Genomic DNA, 27,619 nt, shown 5'->3' with positions numbered 1-27,619 from the left:
CATTTATTTTACTCTCAGCTACGTGATCTCCATGCCTGAGTTCCCAGCTCCACCCACCTGCTTCCATCATGAGGGGTTCTCACTCTTTGCTTTACATCTCACAATGCAGAAGAAGGAGTGATATTTCCCAGAGTGGGTGGCAGAGCAGAGAATGTTTGGTAAGGAGATCTCACCACCGGTGATGTACCAAGCTAATGGGGACCGCAGGACATCAGCTCTCACCACCGGTGATGTACCAAGCCAATGGGGACCTCAGGACATCAGATCTCACCACCGGTGATGTACCAAGCCAGTGGGGAACCTCAGGACATCAGATCTCACCACCGGTGATGTACCAAGCCAGTGGGGACCTCAGGACATCTGATCTCACCACCGGTGATGTACCAAGCCAATGGGGACCTCAGGACATCAGATCTCACCACCGGTGATGTACCAAGCCAGTGGGTAACCTCAGGACATCTGATCTCACCACCGGTGATGTACCAAGCCAGTGGGGACCTCAGGACATCAGATCTCATCACCGGTGATGTACCAAGCCATTGGGGACCTCAGGACATCTGATCTCACCACCGGTGATGTACCAAGCCAACGGGGACCTCAGGACATCAGATCTCACCACCGGTGATGTACCAAGCCAGTGGGGAACCTCAGGACATCTGATCTCACCACCGGTGATGTACCAAGCCAGTGGGGACCTCAGGACATCTGATCTCACCACCGGTGATGTACCAAGCCAATGGGGACCTCAGGACATCAGATCTCACCACCGGTGATGTACCAAGCCAATGGGGACCTCAGGACATCAGATCTCACCACCGGTGATGTACCAAGCCAATGGGTACCTCAGGACATCAGATCTCACCACCGGTGATGTATTAAGCCAGCGGGGACCTCAGGACATCAGATCTCACCACCGGTGATGTACCAAGCCAATGGGTACCTCAGGACATCAGATCTCACCACCGGTGATGTATTAAGCCAGCGGGGACCTCAGGACATCAGAACCCACACAACTGAAATGTAAGAATTTACACATTTTGTGTGCATGGAGTTATTTTTTTTGTGTTCACATAAAGGAAGTCAGGAATGAAATATTGTGTAGGCGTACCTCCTAGGATCCGGGTTTGCCCTTATGTCGTTCATTGGCTGTCGTCCCATGGCTTCTCTGCTAGGAACTCTCATGTTTTCATGGGTGTCGTACAAAGAGACCTCGTTATTATGGGCTCCTCGCCGCCGAAGATCTCCAGAAGAAATATACAAGCCTTCTTCGTTGCCCTAAGGGGACAGTGATGACATCATTATCCACAGTTGCCTAATGCCCGTCTGTCATGTCCTGGTGCACAACAGGGGTTCAAATACATTTCTGGGATTATCAGATTGTTAGTTACTACATTTATTAGATAAAGTTCTATACAGAAAAGCTTCAAGGCATCATTGTAAAGACAACTTCTTATGTGTTATATATACAGCGGGTATAGAAAAGATTCACCCCTCTTTAAAATAATCACATTTTGTTGCTTTGCAGCCAGAAACGAAGACCAGCACATTTATGGTTTTATTCAGCTGTATTTACTCCAACTTCCAAGTGAAAGATATAACACCAAATTGTCAGAAAAAAAATAAAGAATTTCAAAAACAGAATCACTGGAAGAAAAAAAGAGCACCCCCTCCTACAAATTAGTGATTGGCAAAGCCGATATATCGAGGGCCAACAGGGGTGGACTGACAACTCATGGGGCCCCCGGGCAATAGGAGATCATGGGGCCCCCTGTGTCCCCATCCACACCCCAGCCTGTCCGTACACATCCCCAGCCTGTCAACATACCACCCCAGCCTGTCCGTATACAATACATCCCCAGCCTGTCCGTATACATCCCCAGCCTGTCCGTATACATCCCCAGCCTGTCCGTATACATCCCCAGCCAGTCCGCATACCACCCCAGCCTGTCCGCATACCACCCCAGCCTGTCCGCATACCACCCCAGCCTGTTCGTATACATCCCCAGCCTGTCTGTAAACATCCCCAGCCTGTCCGCATACCACCCCAGCCTGTCCGCATACCACCCCAGCCTGTCCGCATACCACCCCAGCCTGTCTGTAAACATCCCCAGCCTGTCAACATACCACCCCAGCCTGTCCGTATACAGTACATCCCCAGCCTGTACGTATACATCCCCAGCCTGTCTGTACACATCCCCAGCCTGTCAACATACCACCCCAGCCTGTCCGTATACAATACATCCCCAGCCTGTGCGTATACATCCCAGCCTGTCCGTATCCATCCCCAGCCTGTCTGTATACATCCCCAGCCTGTCCGTATACCACCCCAGCCTGTCCGTATACCACCCCAGCCTGTCCGCATACCACCCCAGCCTGTCTGTATACCACCCCAGCCTGTCCGTATACCACCCTAGCCTGTCCGTATACCTCCCTAGCATGTCCGTATACCACCCTAGCCTGTCTGTATACTACCCTAGCCTGTCTGTATACTACCCTAGCCTGTCCGTATACTACCCTAGCCTGTCCGTATACTTCCCTAGCCTGTCCGTATACCTCCCTAGCTTGCCTGTATACCTGCAGACCACAGCTGACGTGAGCCAGTGTTGTCATTATTTGTCTTCAGTCTGGGCCCAGAAGAGCAGGTGCAGGCCTGGGGACCATGGCTGAAGAAATAGGTAGAGAGGCGCCACAAAATATCTTCACCCCTGCCATCGTATACATGGGCAGGGAAAAGGGGGTGGAGTCCGGGGCAGAGCCAATGGGGGGGTGGCAAAATGTGGTTTAGCCTAGGGTGTCAAGAATCCTTGCACCAGCCCTGGCTGTGTCCTTAATCTTCTTTCTTTCTTTCTTTCTTTCTTATTTTCACTCCAAGGTGAAAGATTAGAGGTCTGTTTAGAGCCCTGGTATATCACCAAAGCCTCCCAACTGGGCTCCTAAAAAAAGATGTATAAAGTAATAAAAAATAAAATTGTAAAACAAAATAATAAAATAAATTGGTAAAAAAATTAACAAAAATAAAAGACTTCTGACCCCATTCACTGCCCTACTGGCTCCTTCCACTGCCCTACTGACACCATCCACTGCCCTACTGACACCGTCCACTGCCCTACTGACACCGTCCACTGCCCTACTGACATTGTCCACTGCTCTACTGACACCGTCCACTGCCCTACTGACACCGTCCACTGCCCTACTGACACCGTCCACTGCTCTACTGACACCGTCCACTGCCCTACTGACACCGTCCACTGCTCTACTGACACCGTCCACTGCCCTACTGACACCGTCCACTGCCCTACTAACACCAATCACTGCTCTACTGACACCGTCCACTGCTCTACTAACACCATCCACTGCCCTACTGACTCCATCCACTGCCCTACTGACACCATCCACTGCCCTATTGACACCTTCCACTGCCCTTCTGACACCTTCCACTGCCCTAATGACACCGTCCACTGCCCTACTAACACCGTCCACTGCTCTACTAACACCAACCACTGCTCTACTGACACTATCCACTGCTCTACTGAAACCGTCCACTGTTCTACTGACACTGTCCACTGCCCTACTGACACCATCCACTGCTCTACTGACACTGTCCACTGCTCTACTGACACCAACCACTGCTCTACTGACACAATCCACTGCTCTACTGACACTATCCACTGCTCTACTGACACCGTCCACTGTTCAACTGACACCGTCCACTGTTCTACTGACACTGTCCACTGCCCTACTGACACCGTCCACTGCCCTACTGACACTGTCAACTTCTCTACTGTCACCGTCCTCTGCCCTACTGACACCATTCACTGCTCTACTGACACTGTCCATACACTGCTCTACTGAAACTATCCACTGCGCTACTGACATCGTCCACAGTTCTACTGACACCGTCCACTGTTCTACTGACACCGTCCACTGCTCAACTGACACCATCCTCTGCCCTACTGACACCGTCCGTACACTGCTCTACTGATACCATCCACTGCTCTACTGACTCTGTCGTCTGCTCTACTAACTCTGTCGTCTGCTGTACTGACACCATCCTCTGCCCTTCTGACACCATCCACTGCTCTGCTGGCACAGTCCACTGCTCTACTGACACCATCCACTGCTCTACTGACACCGTCTTCTGCTCTACTGACACCGTCCGTCCACTGCTCTACTGATACCATCCACTGCTCTACTAACTCTGTCATCTGCTCTAATGACACTATCCACTGCTCTACTGATACCTTCCACTGCTCTACTGACACCTTCCACTGCCCTACTGACACCTATCACTGCCCTACTGACACCTTCCACTGCCCTACTGACACCCTCCTCTGCCCTACTGACACCATCCTCTGCCCTACTGACACTGTCCACTGCCTTGCGGACACTTTCCACAGCCTTAATGACACGATCCATTGCCCTACTGACTGACACTACCAGGGTTGCAAAGGTCGCATATGCGACCAGGCTCTGGTGTTTTGCTACCGTGGGGGGACCAAAACAGCAGGAAGGAGATCCGCCACAGAACATGTGAAAAGGTCCTGCTGTTGGATTGTAATAAAGAAACCTGAAATGGGAGCAAATGGCCTCAGGGATCAGTGGGATGGGCCAAAGCTGGGGGTCAGGGGGGCCCCATGGGTTCTTGCACTGGAGCCCTGAAAGTTCTAGTTACACCTCTGTCAGCAAGCATATAGCAAGTCAGCTTTTTATGCTCAGTGAAGGAAAAGCAGTGAGCAGAGGCAAGAATTTCACTTTACATATGCTTTAATCCAAGAACAGAAGATAGCAGCAGTATAGCATTTCCTTGCAGCAGATAAGCAATGGTTAACACTCAGGTCTCTTCCATGGATGTCAGCAAGTCAGAGCGGTCATACAGAGAGCAGAGAGCTTTACTGACTTTCAATTCTACTTCTAGCTTACTGGTCCATCAAATCTGAAATACTGTCTCTGCACTCCCACATCAGATGTTGTTTTTACTCTCCCATAGCTCAAAGTGTAACACAACCTCGGAGCACAAAGCTGCTGTGTGTTCCTCTGCCCGTGCCTGCTCCAGATCACACCAAATAGTCCGTCCGTGTTATACTCGACTTCACTACCTTGCTGACAGCTTCCCTGAATATAGTAAGATGGCGAGCGTCATGGGGCCCCCTATTGTCCCCGGGCCCCCGGGCAGTGCCCTAAATGCCCGTATGGTCAGTCCGCCCCTGAGGGCCAATATGCACTTTCCCGATATATTGGAATCGGCCCCTGAGGTTACCGATATTGCCGATATTTCGGGAAAGTGCTGTACCGGAGTGATGCCTGCAGCTAGAGGCATCACTCGGTATCGGCGTCCATAGCCGATGGTCGGCTGTCTTGTGATGACAACCAATGTGGCTGAGAAGCCGCTCGGCTGTCATTACAAGGAGCGGGAGGGGACGTTCCCCCCCCTCCTGCCGACTTCCACGGCTCACCCGGATCTCCCGTCCCACCGGGAGACCCGGGCAACCAGCCTGCACGGCCGACGAAGACCCAATCAAAGTCACATTCAGCTCTGATCGGGTCACCAAGCAAAAACCCAGAAGTGATGCCATGACATCACTTCCGGGTACTGGCAGCGCCAAATTTAAAAAAATTACAGCATTCAAAACAGCCAAACTTGACGTTTTGAATGCTTTTAAGTGCAGAGGAGAGGTTTGGGGTCTTTTAAACCCCCAGATCCCTCCACAAAAATACCTGTCAAGTGATAAAAAAAAAAAATTAAATGTACAAAAATATCGGCCAATACCGATATGCAATGGCCAAAGTATCGGTATCAGTATTGGCAAAGAAAAACCAATATCAGTCGATCACTACTACAAATGACTTGTAAACTCAATCAGGTGTAGCTAATCACCTTCTCACTGGCACACAAAGCCATTTGACTATCAATTGTGATCAGCTGTGGTCATTTTGGTTAGCTCAGCATGAAAAGAGCTTTCCTGGAGCATTTCAGTTCTTGGTAGTGAAACTGAAGCAAACAATCAATTTTGGGTGGCAAAGCGCTGTCACCAGGATCTCCAGGATAAAGTTGTAGACAAGTCAGGAGATGGATACAAGGCTTTATCAATGTCTAGAAGCACAGTGAAGTCTATTAAGAAGTGGAAGGTATTTGGTACAACACAGACCCTCCCTGGATCAGGACATCACTCCAAACTGGATGAAAGAGCCAAGAGGAAACTGGTCAGAGAGGGGACCAAGAGGTCTCCAGCAACTCTGACAAAGAGTGGTCATTGTGTACATGTGACATGTACTGTATATACTGCGGCAAAGTGGCGCTATTGCACGAAACGACTTACCTGTAGCAAGCACTCCGCTCTATCAGGAGGGGTACCGTCCATTTGCTATGAAAGCTCTATGGCCCTGTTCACACCTGAGTGTTTTTCGGCTCCTAAATCGCTCATCTCTGAAGTCTTCAAAACACCCAACAAGCAAAATTCTATTAATTTCAATGGCCCCTGTTCACATATGAGCGTTTTGTTCCCTGAAGCTCAAAAAAAGTACATGAGCTTCTTTTTTGGCAGATTACAAGCTTTTTTGTTAGATGTCAATGCCTGCCTCCAAACACCTGCAAAAAATGCCTAAAAAAAACACCCAAAAAAATGCCTAAAAATAATACGAACAATAAAATGAGTATCATTTTCGGGCGTTTTTTTGGGCATTTTTTCAGGCTGTTCCATGCGTTTTTTTTCAGGCTCTTTTTAGGTATTTTTTTGCCATTTTTTTCTGTTTTTTTCAGGCATTTTTTGCAGGTTTTTGGAGGCAGGCATTGACATCTAACAAAAACACTTGTAATCTGCTAAAAAAAGAAGCTCATGTACTTTTTTGAGCTTCAGGAGTTTTGCTTCAGGCGACAAAACGCTCAGATGTGAACAGGGACCAATGAATGAATGGGATTTTGCTTGTTGTGAGTTTTGAGCAGGGCCAGGACAAGGGGTGGGCAGGAGGGAAGGTTGCCCTGGGTGCAATGGTTTATTGCAGGGATGGGGGTGCCTTGACCCTAACCGTAAGGGAAGGAGGGGGTGCAGTTTAGCATCCTTGTCCTGGGCGCAATGGTTTATTGCAGGGATGGGGGCACCTTGACCCTAACCCTAAGGGAAGGAGGGGCGCAGTTTGGCATCCTTGCCCTGGACGCAATGGTTTATTGCAGGGATGGGGCGTCTTGACCCTAACCCTAAGGGAAGGCGGGGCGCAGTTTGGCATCCTTACTCTTGGTGCAATGGTTTATAGCCTTGACCCTAACCCTAAGGGAAGGAGGGGCGCAGTTTGGCATCTTTGCCCTGGGCGCAATGGTTTATAGTAGGGATGGGGGGGAGCCTTGACCCTAACCCTAAGGGAAGGAGGGGCGCAGTTTGGCATCCTTGCCCTGGGCACAATGGTTTATTGCAGAGATGGGAGTGCCTTGACCCTAACCCTAAGGGAAGGAGGGGCGCTATTTGGCATCCTTTCCCTGGGCGCAATGGTTTATTGCAGGGATGGGGGGGTGCCTTGACCCTAACCCTAAAGGAAGGAGGGGTGCAGTTTGGAATCCTTGCCCTGGGCACAATGGTTTATAGCAGGGATAGGGGCACCTTGACCCTAACCCTAAGGGAAGGACGGGCACAGTTGGCATCCTTGCCCTGGGCACAATGGTTTATTGCAGAGATGGGAGTGCCTTGACCCTAACCCTAAGGGAAGGAGGGGCGCTATTTGGCATCCTTTCCCTGGGCGCAATGGTTTATTGCAGGGATGGGGGGTGCCTTGACCCTAACCCTAAAGGAAGGAGGGGTGCAGTTTGGAATCCTTGCCCTGGGCACAATGGTTTATAGCAGGGATAGGGGCACCTTGACCCTAACCCTAAAGGAAGGACGGGCACAGTTGGCATCCTTGCCCTGGGCGCAATGGTTTATAGCAGGGATGAGGGCGCCTTGACCCTAACCCTAAAGGAAGGAGGGGGCACAGTTTGGCATCCTTGCCCTGCGCGCAATGGTTTATTGCAGGGATGGGGCAGCCTTGACCCTAACCCTAAGGTATGGAGGGGCGCAGTTTGGCATCCTTGCCCTGGTTGCTGGATGACCTTGTCCCGACACTGGTTTTGAGACTTCAGAGACGAGCTGAAATACGCTCAGGTGTGAACAGGGCCTAATTGTTCAGGACTCGGATCACCTACTGGTGGCACTGTGTCTCCCAGAGCAGAGTGGACACACACAGCAGCTAAAAAAATAAATCCCTCCTTGAATAAATAGCATCTTGACCCGTGGGAATTGTAGAAGTTTTTTTTAACCACGAGATTTTAACTATTATTTTTTGTTCTTAAATAATAATGTGGTTTTGCTGACAAAGCCCACAAAGACCGAAGTGTCATGTATACATGTAGACAGTGAGAAAAAAAAAAAAAGCCTCAGAGCGAGCCGCTGACCTGCAATTACAGAGCAGCAGTCGCTGAACAAAACAAAATTGAGAAGAAGAAAAGCCGTCCATTATCACGGGGGAAAAAAAGAAAAAGAATATTCTTTAAAAAATGACTCAATTTTCCTAAGTGACAACATAATCAGAAGTGTAATTTAGGCTTACTTAGTGTCTTAAACAGCTTTCTGTACTGAGCCCCAGAAAATTCCGGAGCCGAGCCATCTGCGGGCCCGTCATCATCTCCCGCTCCCCGCCTAAGTGCCTGCAGATGTGCGTTCTATCACAGCAGACCCTCTATTAAATGATAAGCCTTTATTGAGGAGTTTTCAAGTCACGGAACAGATGGATGGCGGGTTTTAATTTTGCATTCAGATTACATTGGCAGAGAGTCTGGATCCGTAGCGGCCGTAAAATTTCACGCTCCGCCGTAGATCCAGGCAAATGTTTGGAGACCCGCCTCCTACAGAACCAAACGTCTTGTTTGGGAGATTTGGAAAGGCGTTAGGGAAGATCGATGGCTCTGCAAAGGCTGTCTGGGAAAAAAAAGTAATGTACAGAGCAGTATAGGAGAATTATTACTACGTAAACCAACTTCATCTTTGGCTGACAGCGCTGGAACTAAAGGATGGCTAGGACCGCGCCAAAAGACATTGATATGATGTTGATATGATGATGTCACCTTGTATCAGTGGCAGCTGGTGCTACATGGGCCGGGGGGGGGGCGTCAGATGGACCACACCATACCATACCCCCCCCCCCCAGGACCACACCAGCTCCAGTCTGCACACCTAACCCCCCCCCCAGCTCACTCACCCTGGGCAGGAGGAGGCGGCGGCTTCCCCTGCGTCTCCTCCCTCCTCCTTGGCCAATAGCATACCCTCCTCCTCCTCCTCCTTGGCTAATAGCATGGTTTCTCCTTTCGGCCAATCGGGAAACGAGTCTCAGGACCCGCTTCCTGATCGGCCAGGAGGAGAATCAGTGTGGCAATAGCGAATATTTATTGGCTATTGTCACACAACTGGGTAGGCTCAGGGCGCAGTGCTGCGTGCCCCGAGCCCACCCTTTTTTGAAGCCTATTGGAGCCTCTGGCTCTAATCACGTACTTCAAAAAAAAAAAACCCATTGGAATCCATGCGTCCAGCGCCCTGCATGTAGATTAGGGGGCCGGACGCATGGATAGGGGGGCGGCGCCCCTGCGCCCCCCATGGACGGGCCGCCACTGCCTTGTATGTACCAAAAGCATGCAGTCAACTGTAGGAGGAGCCCTTAAATGGGTAGAAATGAAATACAGTCATGTGAATGGTACACCCCCATGGAAATTGTTGATTTTTGCAACATTTTTGAAAAAGAGATCCTCAATCAAACAGTGCCTAAGGAAGCTCTGATGGGGACTCTGATATAAGGGGGGCTCCAATGGGGACTTTCATGTAAGGGGGATTCTGATGGGGACTCTGACATAAAGGGGACTCTGATGTAGGTCACCTGATGGGGAGTTGACACAAATATTCATTTTCATAAGTCTGCTGCTTCAGTATTTTTAGATCTTTGTGTCAGATGTTACTATGGGATACTGAAGTACTTTGTATATTTAAGGCATTCCATTGGTGTCAAAGGCTTTTATTGCCAATGTTAGAGTCATAATTTGCAATGTTGACCCTTCTTTTTGGCAAGGTGCTCCATCATGCTGGAAAAGGCATTGTTCCTCACCAAACTGTTCTTGGATGGTTGGGAGAAGTTGCTCTCGGAGGATGTTTTTGTACCTGCATTTGCAGTGTTGACCCTTCATTTTCATACCCTCTGCAATTCTCCCTGGCATGCTGTCCGTTACCTTCTGGGCCACATCCTGACTGATTGCAGCCCATTCTTGCATAATCAATGCTTGGAGTTTGTCAGAACTTGTGGTGGGGGGGTTGTCACCCGCCTCTTGAAGATTGACCACAAGTTCTCAATGGGATGAGGGTCTGGGGAGTTTCCTGGCCAAGGAGCCAACATTTCGATGTTTTGTTCCCTGAGCCAGTTATCATTTTTGCCTTATGGCAAGGTGCTCCATCATGCTGGAAAAGGCATTGTTCCTCACCAAACTGTTCTTGGATGGTTGGGAGGAAGTTTTTGTGCCATTCTTTATTCATGGCGGTGTTCTTAGTGAGTGAGTCCCCTCCCTTGGCTGAGAAGCACCCCCACACTTCAATGGTCTCAGTCTGTCCCTGGCTTCCTTGCTGCCCTTCTTTGACACCAGTCCATCTGCCAAAAGTCTTCTCCTCACTGTGCGTGCAGACACACTCACACCTGAATGGTCTCAGGATGCTTTACTTTACTGTATGCTTCTCAGCTGGTCGTTTTCAGTTTGTACCATCTTAAGAACATTGCTATTAGAGCATTGAGATACTATACCAGTCGTGGATGGAGGTGGGTTGGGGGAGGTTTGGGCTGCTCCCTCCCATCTGCCTCCTATCCACCCATTAGCAGCCATGTGCTCCCAGAGTGGAGACACTCAAATTTAACAGTGTTAGGACTGCAGATAAATCAGGGTGCAGTGTCGTGGCTCTGCAGCTTACACATGCATTTGCAAATGCGTGTCAACTAAACCCCTGTTCTTTATTTATATCTAGACAGGTCTACTTGGTTGGTGGCAGACTGGAGGGTGAGTACATCAGACTGGGGGCTGGCTGGCTTCCATGCACCTCTTTTAATCCTTTTCAATTTGTTTTTTTAGGATGCTTTACTGTTGGCATGACGTAGGACTGACGGAAGCGCTCACCTTTTCTTCTAAGGACAAAGATTTTTCCGAATGCCCCAAACAATCGGAAAGGGGATTCATCAGCGAAAATGACTTTACCCCAGTCCTCAGCAGTCCAATCCCTGTACCTTTTGCAGAATATCAGTCTATGCCTGATGTTTCTCCTGGAGAGAAGTGGCTTCCTTGCTGCCCTTCTTGACACCAGGCCATCCTCCAAAAGTCTTCTCTTCACTGTGCGTGCCGACGCACTCACACCTCTGCCTGCTGCCATTCCTGAGCAAGCTCTGCACTGGTGGTTTCCCGATCCCGCAACTAAATCAACTGTAGGAGACGGTCCTGGCACTTGTTGGACTTTCTTGGGCGCCCTGAAGCCTTCTTCACAAATGCAGTGGAAATGTTTTATTTGATTAAATTCATTTTTATGGCAAAGAGGGACTTTGCAATTAATTGCAATTCATCTGATCACTCTTCATAACACTCTGGAGTATATGCAAATTGCCATCATAAAAAACGGAGGCAGCAGACTTTGTGAAAATTAATATTTATGTCATTCTCAAAACCTTTGTCCACGGCTGCAAGGTGGCCTGATTAGAGATGGGAAGGTGTGGAAAAAAACAGAAACATTTTTTTCCAAAGCCATTTTTTGTTGTTTTTTTTCTGAAAGAATTGTGGAATATGTTATTTTACAATGATAAATATTATATTCTAACTATATAACATGAAGACCTTAACCGCTTTACGAATGCCTGCCGCGGCAGGCAGCCGCTCCTGGGCGAATTGCCGTAGCTGTACGTTGCTCGCTCTTAGGAGGCTAGGGGGCGAGCGCGCGCTGCCCGCAGCACGCTCCCGCCCCCGCTCGCCAGCGGGGAAGCCAATGCACGGGTCAGGCTGCTGAGAGAGAAGGACGGGCAGCTGTTGTAAACACAGCTGACCGTTCTTCTCCCTGGAATGATCACAGAGTGCCTGTGATCCTTCTATATAGGATCACAGGTCTCTGTGATCATTTTACAAGCCACGCCCCCCCCCCCACAGTTAGAATCACTCCCCAAGGCTCACAATGAACCCCTTGATCACCGATAATGTTAACCCCTTCCCTGCCGGTGTCATTTTTACAGTAGCAGTGCATATTTTTAGCACTGATTACTGTAGTAATGTCACTGGTCCCCCCAAAAGTGTCAAAAATGTCAGTTAGAGGTCCGATCTGTCCGCTGCAATGTCGCAGTCCCGCAAAAAATCACGGATTGCCGCCATTACTAGTAAAAGTTAAAAAAAATACAATAAAAAATGACATAAATCTTTCCCGTAGTTAGTAAACACGATTGCTTTTGCGCAAACCAATTAAAACACGCTTATTGCGATTTTTTTTTTTACAAAAAATATGTAGCAGAAAACAAATTGGCCTAAAGTGTTAAAAAATTTTGGTTTTTAATTTTTTTTTTTTTTTTTTTGAGAATGTCATATAGCAGAATCTGAAAAATATTGTTTTTTGTTTTCAGAATTGTCGCTCTTTTTTTGTTTACAGTGCAAAAAATAAAAATCGCACAGGTAATCAAATACCAGAAAAAGAAAGTTCTATTTGTGGGAAAAAAAGGACATCAATTTTATTTGGGTACAGCGTCGCACGACCGCACAATTGTCCGTCAAATAACGCAGTGCCGAATCGCAAAATAGGGCCTGGTCAGGAAGGGGGTAAATCCTTCTGGCCTTAAAGTGGTTAATGAAAGATTTTTGAGACTTTATGTAAAGTCTTAGGCAGGCTATACACAATACGAATTTCGAATGATCCGAATGATCCGTCGATCGATAAACGAAAGCGGCGCTCGCGTACAGTATGCGAGTGTACCATCAATGTGATTCAAAAAATCGTACTTTCAAACACTATTTTTTGTGCCAGTATGGGAAGTGATGCAATGTTGTTTTGACCTTTTAACCACACCTCTACTGGACACACCCCCTACTGTACTGTGTTTTGTTGGGTGAAATCATACAACTCCCCCATTAATGATACAAAATTTTTCCAAAAAATCCCCAACATGTTGGATTAGTCAATTGTGGCTGTCGTACGAAAATCACGTGTCGCACATACCACACTAACGATACGAAAAACGATCAATTTTACATTCCATTTGGATTTCCGTTCGAAATTCGCATTGTGCATGGCCTAGCCTTAAATTATTGCTAGGTCTCTCAGCCGAAGACAAGCAAATCCTGGAATAGAGTTCAAGTAACACTGTACTTCTTAATGCAGTTCTCAAACAAGAGAAATACATATTTATACCACTAGGGGGTATTGCAGGGGACAGTCTCCAGTTTAGTTTGCTCTATCTTGTATCTCCTACATTTGGGTGATTCTTGGGATACAGTAGTTGATGGTTTTTGTAATTATTCTGATTAATGTTTCCTTCCCTCAGGAAAAATTTGCAATATATGCTACCGGATCAGCATTGTCAATAATTGGAAATTCATATTGGCAGGAAGCTTTTAAATTATTATGAGGGAAAGGTGGGGTGGGGGGGGGGGGGTGTACCTGTTCTCATGTATACATAAAATGTTCTTATCATATACAGTCATTATTCCATTTGCAATAACAAAAAAAAAAAACAACATTTTAGAACAAGTTTAGTGTATTTACTGAATAAACTGTACTTTATTTTGAGCATTATTCTTTTATATACATTTTACCTTCCCAGAGTAAGAAAATGACTTTCAATTTGTAAAACTACTCCACATTTGTTTTTGATTTTTTTGTTTCCAACAGTCATTTTTTCAGAGAAAAAAAAAAAAACAGGAGACAAATTTTTTTTCCCAATTGCTTCAAAGTTTCTAAACATTTTATATCTCTAACTCTGATATAAGGGGGCTCTGATGTAAGGGGGGCTCTGATGTAAGGGGGGCTCTGATGTAAGGGGGGCTCTGATGCAAGGTGGATTCTGATGTAAGGGGGGCTCCAATGAAATGGGGCCTCTGATGTAAGGGGGCCTCCGATGTAAGGGGGCCTCCAATGTAATGGGGCCTTTGATGTAAGGGGGGCTCTAATGTAGATGCCATATGCACGGTTGTCGCGACAAAAAAGCTTGCAGACCAAATTTTGGCCCAGAGCCAGGTGTGTTTTTCACACATTTTGCCACGATTCTCATTAGTTTTGTTGTGCAACAATTGCAACAAACTTGCATCGCAATTAGGGTGCCATCCAGAATGAATGGCACCCAAACAAGCATTGTGCATTTTGTCACGATTTGTAATGTGCAAACGGGGCCTAAAAAGTTAGACATTACTTGGCCTGAGTTCACCTAACATGAACAAACATATATGATGACCGGTCCACTTTAATGGCTCTCAATACACGAGGACCCATCCTCTAATAAATGTCATTCTATGTACTTACCAGATCTTTCTTTAGTTGGCAATGAACCAGAAGTGACGCCAGCTCTATATTCTCACCATAACCGTTCTTTAAGGGAACCGATCGATATCCTGGAAGACACGATCAGAATTATTATATTCCATTATCTGTTCCTCTCTGTTCTTGCAATCTGCATAGATAAACCTCTCAGCCATGCGCTACTAGATAACAACCTCTCAGGGTGCTTTCACACTGCCCCTACCACTGCACCACCTGCACCCCGACTCTTAACCTCACTGCCACCTAGCGCCCCAACCACTGCACCCCCCACCCCTGACTCTGAACCTCCCTGCCACCCAGCACCCTTACCACTACACCACCTGCACCCTGACTCTGAACCTCCCTGCCACCCAGCACACCAACCATTGCACACCTCACCCCTGACTCTAAATCTACCGGTCACCCAGTGCCCCTACCACTGTACCCCTGACTCTGAACCTCCCCACCACTGCACCACCTGCACCCCGACTCAGAACCTCCCTGCCACCCAGAACCCCTTCCACTGCACCCCTGATTCCGAACCTCTCTACCACAGCACCACTTGCACTCTGACTCTGAACCTCCCTGCCACCCAGCACCCCTACCACTAAACCCCCCCACCCCTGACTCTGAACCTCCCTGCCACCCAGCACCCCTACCACTACACCACCTGCACCCTGACTCTGAACCTTCCTGCCACCAAGCACCCCTACCACTGAACCATCTGCACCCTGACTCTGAACCTCCCTGCCACCCAGCGCCCCTACCACTGCTCCACCTGCACCCTGACTCTGAACCTCCCTGCCAACCAGCACCCCTACCACTGAACCATCTGCACCCTGACTCTGAACCTCTCTGCCACCCAGTGCCCCAAATACTGCACACCTAAACCTTCCTGCCGTCTAAAGCCCCTACCACTGCACCACCTGCACCCTGACTCTGAACCTCCCTGCCAACTAGCATCCCTACCATTGCACCACCTTCTCCCTGACTCTGGACCTCCCTGCCACCCAGCTCCCCTACCAGTGCACCGCCTGCACCCTGACTCTGAACCTCTCTGCCACCCAGCGCCCCAACCACTGCACACCCCACCCCTGACTCTGAGCCACCCAGTGCCCCTACCACTGCACCCTTCACCACCACACCAACCATAAATCTGAACCTCCCTGCTACCCAGCGCCTCTACCACTGCACCCCCACCCCACCACCCCTGACTCTGAACCTCTCTGCTACCAAGTGCCCTTATCACTGCACCCCTTACCACCCCATCACCCCTGACTCTGAACCTCTCTGCCACTCAGCACCCCTACCACTGCACTCCCTACCCCTGACTCTGAACCTCTCTGTCCCCCAGTGCTCTACCACTGCACCCCTCACCATCCCACCACCCCTGACTCGGAACCTCCCTGCTACCCAGTGCCCCTACCACTGCACCCCTCACCACCTCAACACACCTGACTCTGAACCTCTCTGCCACCCAGTGTCCCTACCACTGCACCCCTCACCAACCCACCACCCCTGACTCTGAACCTCCTTGCTTCCCAGCATTCATGAAACTTTACCCCAACACCCTAGACACTGCACCATTCTGACACCTGGCAACACTGCCAGTGCATACTCTACCACTGGAGTATGGAAGGGTCAGAACCTCTCTCAGGGCTCAATTTACTAAAGAATATCGCATGAGATAATTGGATCACATGGAACATTTTTTCCAATTATCTCATGCAATATTTAAAATGTCAATTCACTATAAGTTTTATGCGATATTTATTGCACTAGAAAAAAAACGCACGGTAAATGCCCCATAAACTGACTCTAAAGTCAGTTCTCTAAATAACTAAATAAATACATTAGCTGAAGAAGTTGTGGTCTAGCCACACATTATTCAAGGAATATATTCAATTAGCGCTGCTTGTTAAGGAGCCGGCACCAGCCAGGATCCTTAACAACCAGTAAATGGCAAGGTTCCCCTGCTGCCAGCAGAATATAAACATAAGAATTGCCGGCATTGATATTTAAAAAAAAAAAAAGCAGCGTAACCCCCCCCCCCCCCAATCCATACCAAGCTCTTCTGGTCTGGTATGTATTTTAGGAGTGGCCAAAATTGTAACAAAATGGCGTGGGATCCCCCCCCCCCCCCAAATCTATATCAGACCTTTATTCAAGCATTCAGCCCAGCAGGCCAGGAAAAGTGGGGACCCAGCATGCCCCAGTCAGTTAAGTCATGAGGGAGTGGAGCTACCAGGTGACATCATTGAGTTGCCCAGCCCCTTAGTATATTTAGCAGAGGGAGGCGGCGAAGCTGTCATTCAGCAGGAGCCAATTGTCTGTGCGGGTTGTGTTTTTTTGGTTTTGTTTCTCTTTTGGGTCGGTGGCTGGCATTCATCATGATTGAGCTTGGATCTACTTTGGGGGGGAGGAGCCTATACTTATTCACATTGGGGGGGGGGCAGGATCTGAGGACCCCCTTGTTAAAGGGGGCTTCCAGAGTCTGATAAGCCCCCCATCCACAGACCTCCACAACTACCGGCCAGGGTTGTGGGGAAGAGGCCCTTGTCCCAAATCAACATGGGGACAAGGAGCTTTGGGGGTGGAGCACCCCCATGATGAGGGCATGTTGGCCAGTATAGTTCAGGAGGTGGGGGAGGCACTCGCTTGCCATGCCCCCCTTTCTCACCTGCTGGTCAACTAGACCCAAAGAGCCTGGTATAGATTGAGGGGGACCCCCATGCTGCTTTTTTAATTTTGCTGACAGCAGATGAGTTGTGGTTGTTAAGGACGTGGCAGACACCTGCTCCTTAACAACCATGATATTTACTGGTAGTTAAGGACGCTGGCTACCGCCGGCATTAAAAAATACCTCTAGCTTTCACTACTATAATACTGCATCACTTCATAAAATAGCTTATGCGGCATTTAATAGCGTTTTTTAGTGAATTGCAAAAAAATGTTTGCAAAACACCAAGAGGTATTTCCTTGCAGTTCTTGAAGCGGTAAATACCACTTTGTGAACTGGGCTTCTTGTCCTGTGAAGGTGGGAGAAAGTCTTCCTAAAGGGGATACAGACAGCTCTAAACACCTAACAAAGGTTTTTCTACCTACCCATTAGAAACCCATTATAAACATCACTGCAACCAGGAGTTGTGTGAGACGGGTTTGTACCTGTTTTTAATCCTCTAATAGGGAAAGTATTTTGAGCTAAAAAGTTGGGGTCACTGAACATGTCCTCTTCATACACGGCAAACCTCAGGAAAGCCAAGTTTGGTTCACGGATCTCGAACATGGCCTGCTGCTGAACAGAGGTCCACACTGGGTTCAGGCCGTTATCATCTGAAAGCAGACAGAAGAACACAATATTACTACTGGACACTGTTGAAGGAGACCAGTCTACTCTAATTTGAGAAGCAACTGCTGCTAAAACCTAAGAAGATTAAAAAAACAACATTAAATTGCCCAAAAACTTGGGCAGAAAGTACCTTAGAATCCACCCAACATGATGTAGGCAACCATGTCGCTCCTCCGGCAGAGGAAAGGGGGACCAACCAAAGAAAAAGATGTGGAAGGGGAAATAAATGAAGAAGAGGAGGGTAAGATAAGGGCACTAGGTATTCCCTCAATTAATTTGGGGTAACCCCCAGTAGTGTATTTTGGTATTGTGCTGCCCTAGGCAAGACTAAAATTGGGCGCCCCCCCTCCTATGTAAATTTGCCCCCCTTTTTTTAAAGGATGTGACTTCCTCCAAAATTGAAGGTCTACAAGTCCCAGCATGAACCCCTGAGATCTCACAAGAGGGGGGGGGGTGAGAGGGGGGGGGGGAGAGAGAGAAGGGTGAGGGAGGGAGAGAGAGGGGGGGGGGTGAGGGGGGATGAAAGACAGGGGGGTGAGAGGAATAGGGGGGTGAGAGAGAGAGAGCGAGAAATCAAAGAGTGAGAGAGATGAGGAGAGAAAGAGGGGATGAGAGAGAGAGGAGGGATGAGAGAGAAGGGGTGGAGAGCGGGGGATGAGAGAGAGAGAGAGGGGGGATGAGAGAGAGAGAGAGGGGGATGAGAGAGAAAGAGAGAGAGGGGGATGAGAGAGAAAGAGAGAGGGGGATGAGAGAGAAAGAGAGAGAGGGATGAGAGAGATAGAGAGAGAGGGAGAGAGAGGGGGTGAGAGAGGGAGAAAGAGAGAGAGGGGGAGAGAGAGGGAGAGAGAAACGAGTGGTGAGAGAGAGAGAGGGGAGAGAGGGGGGTGAGTGTGAGAGAGAGAGAGGGTGAGAGAGGCGGCTCTAGCAACCATGGCCAATAGAGTCTCAGATGGAGGGGAAGGGGTAGCTTTTTTGCTGCCCCCTGCAAAGTGCTGCCCTAGGCCTGGGCCTTGTTGGCCAAGGCCAAAATACAGCACTGGTAACCCCACATCGTCAATCAGTGACTCTACATTGAAGGCTGTGAACAGTTTGGTCTCCACTGATGCTAACCAGAGCTTGCCCAAAGCTCCAGCTACACTGCTGCCTGTCCAGAGTCTTCATTCATTGGATTCAGTGCCCTGATCCTCTAAACCAACAGGATTTTTATTTTCTTTGACATTTATGATAAAGCGATGGAAACGGCAAACCTCCCACTGACTACCCTCTTATCCTTTTGTAGCTCTGGGCAACAACATAGGCTGAACACCCAACATATCTGTGGGGGACTGAAGACAGGAGAGGTTGGGTCTGAGTCAGGTAGAGTGTCAGCTGACAATAGCATTTACAGCAGGGGGCCCGCTCAGAGTTAGCAAGCGGTAGACTGCATGGCCTCGGGGAGAGGTATTTCAGGGTCCCACCCCTTTCTCAAGCCCGTGAGGGCACCCTTGGCTTCCTGGGTAGCCTCAGAGAGAGAGAAGTGTTTCTTGGAAACTCTGCTTTTTGATGCATTTCAGGGCTCTACCCCTTCCTCAAGCCTTTGAGGGCATCCTAAACTTCTTGGGTGGCCTCAGGAGAGAAGTGCTTCCTGGAAACGTTGCTTGGTGATGCATTTCTGAGATATACTCCTTTCTCAACCCTGTAAGGGCATCCTCGGCTTCCTGGGTGACCTCAGAGTGAGGATTGCTTCCTGGAACTTTGCTTTGTGCTTTGTTTCAGGGCTCTACCCCTTCCTCAAGCCTGTGAGGGCATCCTCGGATTACTGGGTGCCTCAGGGAGAGAAGTGTTTCCTGGAATTTTTGCTTGCTGATGTGTTTCGGGGGTCTACCCTATATCAAGCCTGTGAGGGCATCCTCAACTTCCTGGGTGACCTTGGGAGAGAAGTGCTTCCTGGAAACTTTGCTTGGTGATGCATTTCGGGCTCTACCCCTTTCTTGAGCCTGTGAAGGCATTCTCCGCTTACTGGGTGACCTCAGGGAGAGGCAATTGCGGGAAACTCTGTTTGGTGATGCATTTCAGGGCTCTACCCATTCTCAACCCTGTGGAGGGCATCCTAAACTTCCTGGGTGGTCTCAGAGAGAAAGAAGTGCTTCCTGGAAACTTTGCTTTCTGATGCATTTCGGGTCTTCACCCTTTTCTCAAGCCTATAAGGGTGTCCTCAATTTCCTGGGTGGCTTTGGAGAAAGAAGTGCTTCCTGGAAACTGCTTGGTGATATGTTTCAGGGTTTTACCTCCTTCTCAAGCCTGTGAGGGCATCCTCCATTTTCTGAGTGGTCTCAGTGAGAGAAGCGCTTCCTAGAAACTTTGCTTGGTGATGCATTTTGTTGCGCTGCCCCTTTCTCAAGACTGTCAAGGCATCCTCATCCCTGGGTGGCCTCAGGGAGAGATGATCTTCCTGGAAACTTTGCTTGGCAATGTATTTCAGGGCTCTAGCCCTTTCTCAAGCCTGTGAGGGCATCCTCGACTTCCTGGGTGACCTCGGGAGAGAAGTGCTTCCTGGAAACTTTGCTTGGTGATGCATTTCGGGGCTCTACCCCTTTCTTGAGCCTATGAGGGCATCCTCCGCTTACTGGGTGACCTCAGAGAGAGGCGCTTGCGGGAAACTCTGTTTGGTGATGCATTTCAGGGCTCTACCCTTTCTCAACCCTGTGGAGGGCATCCTAAACTTCCTGGGTGGTCTCAGAGAGAAAGAAGTGCTTCCTGGAAACTTTGCTTTCTGATGCATTTTGGGTCTTCACCCCTTTCTCAAGCCTAAAAGGGTGTTCTCAATTTCCTGGGTGGCCTTGGAGAGAGAAGTGCTTCCTGGAAACTGCTTGGTGATGTGTTTCAGGGTTTTACCTCCTTCTCAAGCCTGTGAGGGCATCCTCCATTTTCTGGGTGGTCTCAGTGAGAGAAGCGCTTCCTGGAAACTTTGCTTGGTTATGCATTTCGTTGCGCTGCCCCTTTCTCAAGCCTGTCAAGGCATCCTCATCCCTGGGTGGCCTCAGGGAGAGATGATCTTCCTGGAAACTTTGCTTGGCAATGTATTTCAGGGCTCTTGCCCTTTCTCAAGCCTGTGAGGGCGTCCTCGATTTCCTAGGGGCCTTGGAGAGAGAAGTACTTCCTGGAAACTTTGTTTGGTGATGCTTTTCGGGCTCTACCCCTTTCCTAAGCCTGTGAGGGCATCCTTGGTTTACTGGGTGGCCTCGGGGAGTGGAGCGCATCCTGCAAATTTTGCTTGGCAATGTATTTTAGCGTTCTACCCCTTTCTCAAGCCTGTGAAGGTGTCCTCGATTTCCCGGGTGGCCTTAAAAGCGCTTCCTGGAAACTTAGTGATGCATTTCAGGGTTCTACCCCTTTCTTGAGTCTGTGAGGGCATCCTTGATTTCCTGGGTGACTTCAGGGAGAGAAGTGCTTCCTGAAAACGTACTTTGGTGATGCGTCTCAGAGCTCTACTCCTTTCTCAACCCTGTGAGGGCATCCTTGGCTTCCTAGGTGGCCTCAGAGAAAGAAGTGCTTCCAGGAAACTTTGGTTGGCAATGTGTTTTGGGGCTCTACCTCTTTTTTAAGCTTGTGAGGCTTGAGAAAGGGCTGGAGCCCAGAAGGTGGTTCAAAAGCTCTTCCCTCCCTGAGGCAACCAAGGATGCAGCAAGCTTGCCAAATCTGAACTATAAAAGCTACCACCCATCTTTTGCTGCTGCTTCTATCCTCAAATCCCACAACTGGCCAGGGACTATTGGGCTTAGCGCTGTTGCCGCATCCACAAATTACCTTTCATGGGCCTTTGATAGATTACTTAACTGTAAGTGTTTTAGCTTTCAATATTGAATTACAGATTATTGAGTGAGGTTTGCGCCCTCTGTTCTTTTTTTATATAGGAAACAGATTCTGGCAATGGCATTTCCATATTGGTTTTAGAGAAAGAAGACTGGCCGTACAGTTTGTAGAGGGAAGATATTTGTAGTTTTACATTTAGTTCTTGTCGTATTATCAGCTATAATCGTGAAGTCTAATACTTACTCACTACGCTGGTCCTGAACTTATTATTATCGTATTCTCCTCCACAAACCTCCACCTCCACGAATGGACAGGCGATACCCCGGCCAGGCTTCGGCAAATGACGAGCGCCTATAACCTGGAATACCAATTGTGTTTCTTTGTTACCCGGCAGACAACATTCTATTTCATGCTATTTAATGTTCGCAATCAGGCTCAGATTTTATAGAATAATTAACAACTGATTTGACCTTTATCAAAATTAGCTTTTAAAGGATATATAAACCCAAAGACAAAAATGTAATCTATTGTGCCCTACCAGTCCTTAAATGCGGTGTCTGCATTTGTGTTCTTTTCTAAAACTAAGAACATTTGCAGGTACATAAAATACCTGTTGATCCCACCAAAAATATTGCATCCTTGTCATTTCCATTCAATTGAACTGATATATAAAACATTGTTACCTTTTTACAAAGCTAACTGCTGTATCATGCATGCATGCATGCCGCCGCCAGCTTTCCCCCGCTGTGATCCACACTTAGCGGGAGTTCAGTAGCGGGTACCACGGACTCGATGTCCGCTGGCACCCAGCTCACAGGCAGAACAGCGATCTTCCTATGTAAACAAAACAGATCGCCATTCTGACCGAAGGGAAGGCATTGATCCTGTGTCTCTGCAAAGCAAGGACTAGGATCCATCTCTTTCCCTAGTAAAAGTACCACATACCGTTTAGAAAAACTAGGCACACATTTAACCGCTTTGTCACCCATGATGTTAACCCCTTCCCTGCAAGTACAGAAAATACCTGTTGATCCCGCCAAAAATGTTGCTTCCTTGTCATTTCCATTCAAATGAACTGATATATAAAACATTATTGCCTTTCTACAGAGCTATCTGCAGTAAACTACTCCAGGTGGGGAGTGCGCATGCACGCCGCCGCCGGCTTTCCCCCGCTGTGATCACACTTAGTGGGAGCCCAGTGGGGGGTACCATGGACTCGATGTCTGCCAATCATCCAGCACACAGGCAGAACAGCGATCTTCCTATGTAAACAAAACAGATCGCCATTCTGACAGGAGGGAAGGCATTGATCCTGTGTCTCTGCAAAGCAGGGACTAGGCTCCATCTCTTTCCCTAGTAAAAGTACAACATACAGTTTAGTTTTACTAGTTTACAGGTTTTTTTTACTAGTAATGGCGGCGATCTGCTATTTTTTGCGGGACTGCGACATTGCGGCGGACCGATTGGACCCCTGACTGACATTTTTGACACTTTTGGGGGGACCAGTGACATTACTACAGTAATCAGTGCTAAAAAATATGCACCGTTACTGTAATAATGACACTGGCAGGGAAGGGGTTAACACAGTAAGTGATCAAGGGGTTAAATGTGTACCTAGGGGTGTGTTTCTAACTGTGGGGGGGGCGTGGCTTGTGAAATGACCATAGAAACCTGTGTTCCTACATAGAAGGATCACAAGGTCTCTGTGATCATTCCAGGGAGAAGAACGGTCGGCTGTTGTAAACAGCGGGGATTGATCGCGGTTGTCAGGCGGCAATTGGAGCCACCTGCACTGTGCATCGGAGTCTTCGCTGCTGAGTGGTGATGGGAGCGCGGCGCCGGCGGAGTGCGCTCGCCCCCTAGCTGCAGGCGCGCGACTGGCGTAGCCCTACGTCGGTTCGCGCAGGAGGGCTGCCCTGCCGCAGTATATATGCGGGGGGCGGTCCGGAACCGGTTAAATTTGATCATTACAAGGGCGGGCCAGATGGGTGTAAGAGGCGTGCTTTTCTGGTCACTCTCTCTCTCTTTTTTCAATACCCTGGGCATACCGCGGCCGTTTTTGAGCCCCCCCCCCCCACCGCTTATTCTCCAGTTCGGCGCCGAAATTTCAGCATCTGCCCTATAAGACGACACCCTGCGTATAAGACGACCCCCGACTTTTGAGAAGATTTTGCTGGTTTAAAAAGTCGTCTTATATGCCGGAAAATGCGGTAAGCTTAAAGAAGAAGGATTTTTTTTTCTGACTAAGTCATGTGATCAGCACTGACATGGCGGTCACATGACTTTGTTGATAGACAAAGCCAGGTTAATGATTGGTGTCACAAATATTTTTTTCTAGTAAAACGTTTCTACATTTTTAGCCACATATTTTACATTTGAAACACGTTCCTTAATTAAAGTCTGAATGTAGCCACTGCTGTCACCTACCTTAATGGTCAGCACCATCTGCCCAATTCTCCTGGAGTCACTGGGGTCATAGGCATCCTGCCTCATACACTCTGGCTGCAAGATGTATCCACAGCGTCCATTGTAAGAGAACAAGGCTTGGTTTATCTGCATGTACCGGTCTGTCACAGCAAGAAAATTTAGATATTATGTTGCAATAGTGTGTTTTCTTAGACACATTCAACTGGACTTGTTCTGTAAGTGCCCATTCACACTACCGCGACTTGTCAGGTGACTGGTCAGCCGGTCCATGCAGTGCTACGGGAACCGTTCTAATAGGAGCGTCACAAGTCGCTCCTGTACTACTTCGGGGCGACCTCGGAGCGACTTGCATTGACATTCATTATATGAAGTCGCGCCCAAGTCGCGGTGCACGGGACTTCACATGTCGCCCCCGAAGTCGCGCCGCGGTAGTGTGAACCGGCACTTTGACTGAAGATTGTAGCTCCTAGCCAACGCGCTTCTAGGGAATGGACTCCCTCTTCCCACCTGTTTGAGTGCCCACAGAGCAAGCTGCTTGGTGTGGGAGTACCCCGGCAGGAGGGAGGAGTGCCGGCTTGGGACTTGAGAAGAGGAGGATCTGGACTGCTCTGTGCAAAACCATTACACAGAGCTTTAAGGAGAACTGTTCTACCATTGATGTCACTGAGTGTCTGGAGTATTCAATGCCATACCCCTCTCCTGCTTAAAGTTCTTCAAGTAATAAAATATCAAAAAGACATCCCCTAGCCCTAGACTGAGTTATTGCAGCTGGTGTGCATGTGCTGGTGGGTAGCCTCTGTTCTACTAGGGTAGAACCAGCTATTACCAGCGGCGCTTCACCCCTTACAGAGATACCGCTTACCTGGCGTCTGGTAGTTCAGAGCCACCATCTGCACCCCGCACAGCCAGAGCCTCAGAGGATCGTAGTTGGAGGAGTCCACCCGTGGCCCTTTGGGATAGACGCGAGTGAGCGCCCTACGATTATATTTCAGAAGGTCAACGGGCTTCACCCTAGTGAGACTCTCCAACTTGTTCTCCACAAACGATCGGATTTCTCGGAAGTCCGGCGTCCCTGCGTATAAAGTGAAACAGACCGGTCATAAAATGAAGCATTCAAGGGTCCTCGGGGGGGAATTCACAAAGATAACACACCAGGATGAGTATACTTAATTTATAAAAAAAGTGACAGGCCAAGGGCGGCCGTTCCTTCAGAGCGCTTGTGCCGATGACGTCATCTGCTTCATGAAATGTAAATATCTCCTAAACAGTGAAAGTTTAGGAGATATTTACAGTACCTATAGGTAAGCCCAGTGGTGTATTTAGGTTTTTTGCTGCCCTAGGCCTGACTAAGTTTGTGCACCCCCTAATTTAAATATGACCCACCCCTTCCTGTAAAGGCCACACCCATTCCTATTTATCACCCGCCCTGTCATCTGTATACCACAGACCACAACCACAGTCTATCTATGCCCATCAGCATAGCCTTATCAGTTCCCATAAGTTCAGCCTCATCTGTGCCCATCAGTGCCACCTCATTACTGCCCATCAGTGCAGCCTCATCAGTGCAGCATATCAGTATGGTCTCATTAGTGGTCATCAGTACAGCCCCATCAGTCTATCATACCAACAGGTAGCAGCGTGACTGCTTTATGGGGGTGCCAGACTGATTTGCCTCCTGGACCCTGCCCTCTGGTCCAATTCGCCCCATAATAGTGGCACTAAACTAAAAGTGTAGCACATGCTGGCAGGGACCCTTTTCGTGTGGGAGCCAGGAGGAGGCTGTTTTTTCATGTGGTGTGCAGCTTTTTTGCTGCCCCCCTGCAAAGTGCTGCCCTAGGCCTGGGCCTTGTCGGCCTAGGCCAAGATACAGCACTGGGTAAGCCTTATTAAAGGTTTACCTATAGGTACAAGTTATAAGACAGGGATTACAACCACTTTAACTTCCTATGACTGTCAGCGCCACCTAGTGACCATGATGCTGGTTGGGGTATTTCATGATAACACTTCATTATGGCCACTGGATGGAGCTGATGATCATTGGAAGTAAACACGTTACACAAATTACAGGGGTTATTTGTGACGGTTGTGCAAGTGCGTGAGACATTCCTAGAGCAATTTTTTTTTTTCTAACCACTTAAGCCCCGGAGGATTTGGCTGCTCAAAGACCAGAGCCTATTTTGCGATTCGGCACTGCGTGACTTTAACGGACAATTGCGCGGTCGTGCGACGCTGTACCCAAATTAAATAGATGTCCTTTTTTTCCCACAAACAGAGCTTTCTTTTGGTGGTATTTGATCACCTGTGCGATTTTTATTTTTTGCGATATAAACAAAAAAAGAGCGTCAATTTTGAAAAAATAACAATATTTTTCAAATTTTTTTATATGAAATTCCCCCCAAAAAAATTTAAAAATCAAAATTTAACATTTTAGGCTAATTTGTTTTCTGCTACATTTTTTTGGTAAAAAAAAAATCGCAATAAGCGTATTTTGATTGGTTTGCGCAAAAGTTATTGCGTTTACTAACTAAGGGAAAGATATATGTCATTTTTATTGTTTTTTTAACTAGTAATGGCGGCGATCTGCGATTTTTTTTTGCGGGACTGCGACATTGCGGCGGACAGATTGGAACCCGGACTGACATTTTTGACACTTTTGGGGGTACCAGTGACATTACTACAGTAATCAGTGCTATAAATATGCACTGTTACTGTAAAAATGACACTGGCAGGGAAGGGGTTAACTTTATTAGAGATCCAGGGGTTAAGTGTGTCCCTAGGGGCGTGCTTCTAACTGTCAAGGGGTGTGGCTTTTGATGTAACCACAGAGACATACGATCCTACATAGCAGGATCGTGTGATCTCTGCAGTTACACCAGGGAGAATGACAGGCGGCTTTTTTTACATCATCCGTCTGCCTTTCTCCCTCTCCAGCGGGAGATCGCGAGTGACCGGCGGACATCGGAGCCGCCGGTCACTCGCGGGGGATGGCCTTGAAGGAGCGGGGGCAGGAGCGCTCCTCCGGCGGCGCGCGCTCGCCCCCTACAGGCTATGTCGCTTTGCCCAGGAGGGGCTGATCGCCGCAGTATATGTACTTGCGGCGGTTGGCAAGCGGTTAAAGACCCCTCCCGCAAGATAGACTTCAGTGCTGTGTAGAAAAATCTCATTCTGGAGACACAGGGGTAGATTTACTAAAACTGGAGAGTGAAAAATCTGATGCAGCTGTGCATGGGAGCCAATCAGCTTCTAACTTCAGCTTGATTAATTAGGTTTTGACAAAGAAACCTGGAAGCTGATTGGTTTCTATGCAGAGCTGCATCAAATTTTGCACTCTCCAGTTTGAGCAAATCTCCCCCACAGAGCTGTACTTCCTTCTGACGTAAGTTCTGGTCAGGCGTGGTGATGTCATAAGGTACCGCTCCGCCCTACGAGTTTTGCCATAAATTACGTCATTGGGGGCTGTTTTTTTTTTTTTTTTTGGCCTCCGATGTGTTTGATTAACAGCTGCACAAATATTATATTTATTTAT

At 48.4% G+C, this 27,619-nt stretch overlaps 1 protein-coding gene across 5 annotated transcripts in view; it reads right to left on the bottom strand.

The window, feature by feature from the left end:
• PLCG2 (phospholipase C gamma 2) overlaps positions 1 to 27,619 on the bottom strand; it is a 237,264-nt gene that overhangs the window by 13,548 nt on the left and 196,097 nt on the right. For all 5 annotated transcript variants that reach the window (XM_082269676.1, XM_082269679.1, XM_082269680.1 and 2 more), the window contains exons 27-32: positions 24,956 to 25,165; positions 24,094 to 24,233; positions 21,910 to 22,024; positions 17,691 to 17,858; positions 14,529 to 14,617; positions 1,109 to 1,275 (exon numbers count right to left, since the gene is read on the bottom strand). In XM_082269676.1, the coding sequence (XP_082125802.1) occupies positions 1,109 to 1,275; positions 14,529 to 14,617; positions 17,691 to 17,858; positions 21,910 to 22,024; positions 24,094 to 24,233; positions 24,956 to 25,165 (889 nt within the window). The remainder of the gene's footprint in view (positions 1 to 1,108; positions 1,276 to 14,528; positions 14,618 to 17,690; positions 17,859 to 21,909; positions 22,025 to 24,093; positions 24,234 to 24,955; positions 25,166 to 27,619) is intronic.

This window comes from Pelophylax lessonae (assembly GCF_965119305.1).
Source record: "Pelophylax lessonae genome assembly, chromosome: 10".
NCBI classification, from domain to species: Eukaryota; Metazoa; Chordata; class Amphibia; order Anura; family Ranidae; genus Pelophylax; species Pelophylax lessonae.
The sequence above is the reverse complement of the archived record's forward strand: the minus strand, read 5'-3'. Positions and strand labels throughout refer to the sequence as shown.